Below are 7,706 nucleotides of genomic sequence, written 5' to 3' on the forward strand. Positions count from 1 at the left end.
GTAGAGGAAACTATCCCCACAATGCCACACTTTTCAAATTCCCATCCCATGTCTCTCTCTTTCTCTCTCTCCCCCTCTCATACACACACACACACACATACACACATAATAACTGCAAACATTTCTGCTACTGCTGCTGCTAAGTCACGTCAGTCGTGTCCGACTTGCGCGACCCCATAGACAGCAGCCCACCAGGCTCCACCATCCCTGGGACTCTCCAGGCAAGAATACCGGAGTGGGTTGCCGCTTCCTTCTCCAATGCATGAAAGCAAAAAATGAAAGTGAAGTCGCTCAGTCGTGTCCGACTCTCTGCGACCCCCATGGACTGTAGCCTACCAGGCTCCTCCATCCATGGGATTTCCCAGGCAAGAGTACTGGAGTGGGGTGACATTCAGGGGTCATATCAGAGAACATGGCAATGATCTGATCGTGATCCTTCTTGTGGGCCTCCGATATGACTTGGTGTTTCCTAACAGTTGATGGGTTATCTGCTCTTTCATTGATAAAATGTTTACAGTGCCACCATCATTATTTCCACAACCCCTTAAAAGAAAGAACCTCCCTGTAGCTCAAATGATAAAGAATCTGCTTGCAGTGCAGGAGAGTAGGGATTGATCCCTGGGTCAGAAAGATCCTCTGGAGAAGGGAATGGCAATCCACTCCAGTTTCCTTATCTGCAGAATCCCATGGACAGAGGGGCCTGGTGGGCTACAGTCCAGGGGGGGTCACAAAGAATGAGACACGACTGAGCAACTAACACACACACCTTGAAAGAAAGTAGGAAAAGGCGATCCCCTCCTCTGTGCAACTTTGTTGGCTGAGCTTGAATTCCAGCATGTGTTTGCTGTGTCCACAGCTTCCCTGCACCTGCGGGTTGCCTCAGCCACGCGCGGTCCTCCTGGACGGCAGTTACAGTGACGGGGAGGTGAATGACCTGGGCAACTATACCCCCGAGAACGGAGACAAGCCCGACAGGATGATGGTGCAGCTGACGCTGGCCTCGGAGAGGAGCTCCCCGCAGAGGAAAAGCCAGAGGAGCAGCTATGTGAGCATGAGGATTGACACCCACGCCATCGATAAATACTCAAGGATCATTTTTCCAGCTGCATACATCTTATTCAATTTAATATACTGGTCGATTTTCTCATAAATGCCTGTAATTCTATACATTTCACATTCTTCTGTATGTACTACAGAAATAATTGAATGATGAGACATACTTTAAGGTTATGATGAAAAGAAAGTTCCCAGTACCCACCCTTTTCCAGCTTTCCAAAACTACACTGACAAGGCACTTACTGGTTTAATTTACACGTATTAACCGCTTATTGTATACACAGCATTATATTTGGTACTGCAGGTATAGAGATACCCATAGCAACTGATGATAGTTGTTACTGGGATCTCTTAGAAAAGCACACTGCTTTTCTAAGAGAAAAGGCACACTGGGATGGGGTAGGCACATGTAGTTCAACCTCTTTTAGACTCTAGATACTTATTCCTACGAACCATATCCTTTATGTGAGTGTCACTCTAGTCTCTGGACCAGGTGGATCTGGGAAGCACCTGAAGTTCTTTCGTTGCTGTTGTTTAGTCATTAAGTCATGTCCGACTCTTTGCGATCCTATGGACCGTGTAGCCCAGCAGGCTCCTCTGTCCATGGGATTTACCAGGCAAAAATACTGGAAAGAGTTGCTGTTTCTGTCTCCAGGGGATCTTCCTGACCCAGGTATCAAACCCACATCTCCTGTATTGGCAGGCGGATTCTTTACTGCTGAGCCACTCATTTACATGCACCTAAATCCCCACTTTGACCAAAACTTATGCTTCAGTCTGTAGCCTCTTACCTATTTTATATGCATTTCTTTGTGTTGGTTTCATTACAAGGCAATAATAATATTCCTACTTTATTTACATCTTGTGGTTCCTAAGGATTCACCTCTTCACAACAAAAGCTCTTTAGAGTGGTACAGTGGTTTCTGATTTTGGTAGGTATTTCCCTGGTAGGGAAACTTTGAAGAAGAAACTATTTGCAGGCATTTTGTCAGTTTTGTCATAGAGGTAACTAGCCTAGAAAATCTGTGTGTGAGTATTCCCTGTTTGGAGAAGGCAATGGCACCCCACTCCAGTACTCTTGCCTGGAAAATCCCATGGACGGGGGAGACTGGTGGGCTGCTGTCTCTGGGATCGCACAGAGTTGGACACGATTGAAGTGACTTAGCAGCAGCAGCAGCAGCATTCCCTGTTTAATAATCACTGCTTCATGAATCTCCACCTTGCAGCCTGTCCAAATTCAAAGTGAAGTTAGTAATGTGATATCTTCACTGATGAGCCTGGGATTAGACTGACTTTTTCTGCATAACCATGACAAGGAAATGCATCATTTGGGACTACCTATAACTTGTTAGGATGAGAAATACGTGGTTACTGAATGTAGAAGAGAATGCCAAAATGAAAAAGAAATGGTTACATATCACTGGATAGCTCCATTTATACTCAGTGAATACCAGCATCTTCTGTGAACCAGAAAATAATGGCCACTGATATCAGGGCAGGGGATAAAGGAGAGGGTTCTAATTTGGTGTATTATTTAAACAACATATAGCTATTCATACTATATAGCCACAGGATCAACTCCCATCAAATTTATGCATAAAGCATTTGTTTGAAATTCAAATAAACTCTATACCTTGTCATTTTCACTCCAAAGCTAATTTGATCCCTATATCACGTTATTTCTTCATGAGGGCTATACTTTGGTCTTTAAAAAAAAAAAAAACAACCAAAATTTCAGAAAGTCTAACTACAGGGCAATCTCCCATTTTCTTGAAATAAAAAAAAGTTTTTTTTTTTTTAATAGCAACTAGTAGAAAAATGTAAAGCAATATAGATGAAATAGTTAAATGTAAACTTTTAATACTAAAAATATTTTTAGAACATTACCTTTTTCATGCTTATTTTAGGAAACAATTCCAATCAAATTTCACAAACATCTTCGCCACTTGCTTTTTCCTCGGAGCAGGACCACTTTGAACCATCTGGGCGGGTTTCCAGGACACATAATGTGCACTTCCATCCACAGCGTTTGGGGAGCTTTGCCATTTGAACCAGCATATAGGATGCTGTATTGTATTAGTCTGCTCAGGCTGCCAGAGTGGAGTACCGTAAACTGGGCAGCTTAAACAATAGAGATTCATTTTCTTTCAGTTCTGGAGGCTGGAAGTCCAAGGTCAAGGGGTTGGCAGGTTTGTTTTCTCCTGAGGTCTGTCTCCTGGGCTGGCAGATGCCGCCTCCTTGCTGCCCTCGTCTGGCCTCTTTGTCTGAGCACATGCGTCTTTGGTGTCTCTTCTTTTACGTGACACAAGTCATATTGGATTTCAGCCCTGCCCTTGCGATCTCATTTAACCTTAATTACCTCTTTGAAGGCCCTATCTTCAAAGAAATCACAGGGGTGAGAACTTCAAAATACAAATTTTGGGAAGACACAATTAGGGAATTATTCAGCTTCATAACAGTATAGATAGTGCATCTGAGGGCAGGAGGAGACGGGGGCGACAGGATGAGATGGTTGGATGGCATCACTGACTCAGTGGACATGAGTTTGAGCAAACTCCAGGAGATAGTGAAGGACAGGGAAGTCTGGCATGCTGCAGTCCATGGGGGCACAAAGAGTCGGACACAACTGAGCAGCTGAACAACAACAGTGCATATTATAAGTATTTACTCTTGATCTTTACAACATAATCACATACAATATTGTTTTTTAGAGTGATCTTTAAAAGGCTTGTTCACATTGATATCTATACTAGTGGTATGAAGAATAAGTTATTGAATTCATGCTCAATGTCTTTGCTACCTTTTCTAGCAACTCTCAGGTGACCTCTACAAAGCATCTAACAGCATTGATTGAGGTGGCAGTACTTTGCTTTCAAAGCTGTCACTGAGACAGAACTCTGTAATTTGACTTCATAAAAACCCAAATACAAAGCAACTCTCTTTTCTGATAATTTTGGAGAAAACCACCCTTTATACGTGGACATCTATAGTACTTAATAAACTTGTTGGCTTGACTGGAGAGTAGAGAGATTTGGTTAATAATATTGTCTAGTTAACAGGCAGGTATGAGGACTTCCCCGCCGGTCCAGTGGTTAAGACTGCGTCTCACTGCAGGGGCATGGATTCAATCCCTGGTGAGGAGACTAAGATCCTGCATGCCATGCAGTGCAGCTAAAGAAAAAAAAAAAGGCAGGTATCACCTGAATACTGAACAAATAAATTGGCACTCACAATACATGAACATTAATATGAGGAAAAAATTTTTAATAGTTGCACTTTTCTATTTATTCATTTTTAATAGTGGCACTTTCTGTATCCATTCATTCATTCAGCAAGTAATTCTAAGCACCTAGTATGTAGCATGCAACGTTCAAGAGCAGTGCTCCTCAAACTGTCTGTGGTGAAGGACCAGTTTGTTTAATTATTTTATATTTCCAATTCACTGGAGAACTTCACAAACCTAGGTCTAAGCCTGCATTCCACCCTGTAGGAATGGACTTGTGGGTTTGACCATGGAGCCCAAAATTGTGTGTGAATGTAAGTCATAATAATCAAAATAAAGCATACAGAAAAAGAACATTTCATTCTGATTATTAAAAAAACTGTGTTACAACTGAGTTTCTTTGTATGGGAAATTCCAGTATTTGCAGTAATAAGAAAGCACATTATCCAACAAACACATTAATAATGTTAGAATAAAACCATTTAATTCACTTAAGTATTATCACCACTCTCAAAATAATTGGATGCTTTAACTTTTCAATTTAATATTGTTTAATTTTTATCTATATATAATTGGGACAAATACTTGTAATTCCCAGAAGAACCCTGGCATTACCTAGGAACATGTTAGGAAAGCAGAACATCAAGCCTCACCCCACACCCAATTAGAATCTGTATGTTAACAAGTTCCCCAGGTGATTCTTACGTACATTCAAGTGAGCAAAGCACTGAACTAGGTTTGTGTGACCATATACCTTTAGTATCATTCACAAAAAGTTACGTAAGAGCTGCATTTATACATGAAGCAACTCAGTATTGCATGCTTACTCTATGTGGGAGGAATATTTCCTTTCTTTCTACCTTTTTTGTTTTGGAGGGGATGGTAATTTGTAAAGTTGTAAAAAGCAGAAAAAAACCCATTCATAATCCTATTAGCCAGGGGCAACTAGTGTTACTTATCTTTTTTTCTACATGGTTTTGTAAAGTTGCCACCATATGTTATATACAAATTGATACAGGCTTTTTTCCATGACATAGTATGACCATTTTCCTACTAAAAACTCCCTATAGTTTGCAGCCATTAAAACCATTCCATACTATGAGTGTGCATCTTTTCCTTAACACTGGATAAAAAAATAATACTGTGATGAATACTCTTAGGGAAATATTCTTGTCACACTCTAGACTTAATTTCCTCATATTAACAATGAATGTATAGAATGGATGCTGATTTGAGATCAGTAGTATTATTATATTGAGTAAATAGTGTGTAGTGTAATTCCAAGTTCTCAGCTTTTTAAGACTTTAAAAATCACAAATGGAACTAAACTATACCTTGTTAATGTTAGTCACTCAGTTATGTCCGACTCTTTGTGACTCTATGTGACACCATAGCCCACCAGGGTCCTCTGTCCATGAAATTCTCCAGGCAAGAATACTGGAGTGGGGGTAGCCATTCCCTTCTCATGGGGATCTTCCCAATTCGGGGATCAAACCCAGGTCTCTTGTATTGCAGGCAGATTCTTTACCATCTGAGCCAACCAGGGAAGTTCAAAACTATACCTTAGTGATTCAATGGAACAGAACCCACTCAAACTAGCTTAAGACCACAGGAATCACAAAGACATGAAGTGCATAAATGGCTATGCCTGATGAGTACTGTAACGATTGCAGATGGCTTCTCTTTCTCGGCAGTTACCTTTCCTTTTTTTTAGTGTGATTTGCTTTATTCACTATGAAGATTGTCCTTTTCTGCTCACACATGACAGTCACCTCCAGATTCATTGACCTTAAAATCCCAGAGGTCATCATCCTCTAAATGACCTCAATTCTTAATTCCCAGGACAGCTAATTCAAGTATCTCTCCACCCTTATCAAAGTCCCATTTCAGTCTGTATAGGCCTTCTACTGAGCTAAAAGAGGGTGAGCTGGCCCTTCAGGAGATGTGAAAGGAATTAGAAACAAGAGTCAGAATAAGCTTTTTCCTACTCAGCCTACCCTGCACTCAATAATAGCTGTCTGCAAATGAGGTCAGAACAAGGACACTTCACAGTGTTAAACAACCTACCCCCGCAAATTACCAAAACATCAGAAACTGATTGAACATGAAGAACACGCTTCTGTACAGGCAGAAAAATGTATTTCTTTGGCAATGGGAATGGATAAATCAAAGCCATATATTAATAGGTAATAATAAATACAGTTATGACATATTGGGGTGAGGAGAGAAGATAAGTTTGATTAGTCAAATTGTTCTTATCTTAGAATAAGAAATCTATGCTTTGTGAGTTAATTTCTAAATTTTGTTATTATTTCCACTTGATTTTCTAAATTCTTTTGTTCCAACCTTGGATCAATGAAACAAGTAGTATTTAGGCCGCCAGAACTTAGAAAATGGCAGAGGGTAGGTGGGGTAATAGCAACATCAGAAGCTGGGAAACATGGGCTAAAATCTGATTGGAGAGACTCCTAGAGATAAGGGGCTTCCCAGGTGGACCCAGTAGTAGAGAACCTGCCTGCCACTACAGGAAACATGAGATGTGGGTTCAATCTCCAGGTTGGAAAGATCCCCTGGAGGAGGGCATGGGAACCCACTCCAGTATTCTTGCCTGGGAAATCCCATGGACAGAGGAGCATGGTGGGCTACAGTCCATAGGATCACAAGGAGTCGGACATGACTGAGCACCATCATAAACATCTGAAACAGCTGTGGCTGCGATCTCTTTCTGGCTGGGATTTTCTATTATAAGCTCTTCTTACATACATATTTTTTACAAAAGAGCTTGTCTTAAAAACACACAACCCACCTGAGTGGGTTTTGTGACTTTGGATGGATGGGCAGAAGCTAAAAGCTAAGCCAATGGGAGGTATACCAAATAGTTGCTGCGGGTAACCGCTCCATCTCTGAGGAAACATTAGGCTGAACAATAACTGAGTAGCCCCTCACCACTTTCAGAGATTAATGGACAGACAACAGCTTAAAGTTTTGCTAAGATTTCAACTGCACCCAAGTCTACTTTTTCACAGGTGGCCTCTTACTCCCCTATCAAGCTAAAAGCAAACTTGAATTCTTATAGTTCAGGGGTACTTAGATTCGTATCAAACTCTTTTAAGCTTCTCATACACAACACATGATCCTCCTGTGAGGAAGGAGTCAGGTCTGATGACAAGGCTTGAAGTGATGGTTAATCCTGAATCTATATCATTCACAGGCAGTAACAGTGCTTGGATCTAGATTTGGTTATTCCTTAAATAAATTAAGCTCAAGTGGGAAAACATGAAATTTTGCAACTGCTTTCCATTCTCTCGGGTCAAATAAAAAGGTGTCAGGCATTAGCAACACAACTAATAGATAAAAGTCCAAACTCTCAAAGGCAACTCATTGTTTGCTCAGTGGGGCAATGGCTAGTCTTTTGAGCTAAACAAGA

At 40.9% G+C, this 7,706-nt stretch overlaps 1 protein-coding gene across 1 annotated transcript in view; it reads left to right on the forward strand.

Annotated features, from left to right (window-relative positions):
* Nucleotides 1-4,633, forward strand: part of GABRR1 (gamma-aminobutyric acid type A receptor subunit rho1) — a 37,117-nt gene extending 32,484 nt beyond the window's left edge. The window contains exon 9 of the mRNA XM_019967370.2: nt 857-4,633. Coding sequence (XP_019822929.1) covers nt 857-1,150 — 294 coding nt within the window. The 3' untranslated portion in view covers nt 1,151-4,633. The remainder of the gene's footprint in view (nt 1-856) is intronic.
* Nucleotides 4,634-7,706: the final 3,073 nt, after the last annotated feature.

Source organism: Bos indicus, chromosome 9, assembly GCF_029378745.1.
Source record: "Bos indicus isolate NIAB-ARS_2022 breed Sahiwal x Tharparkar chromosome 9, NIAB-ARS_B.indTharparkar_mat_pri_1.0, whole genome shotgun sequence".
In the NCBI taxonomy this organism is placed as follows: Eukaryota; Metazoa; Chordata; class Mammalia; order Artiodactyla; family Bovidae; genus Bos; species Bos indicus.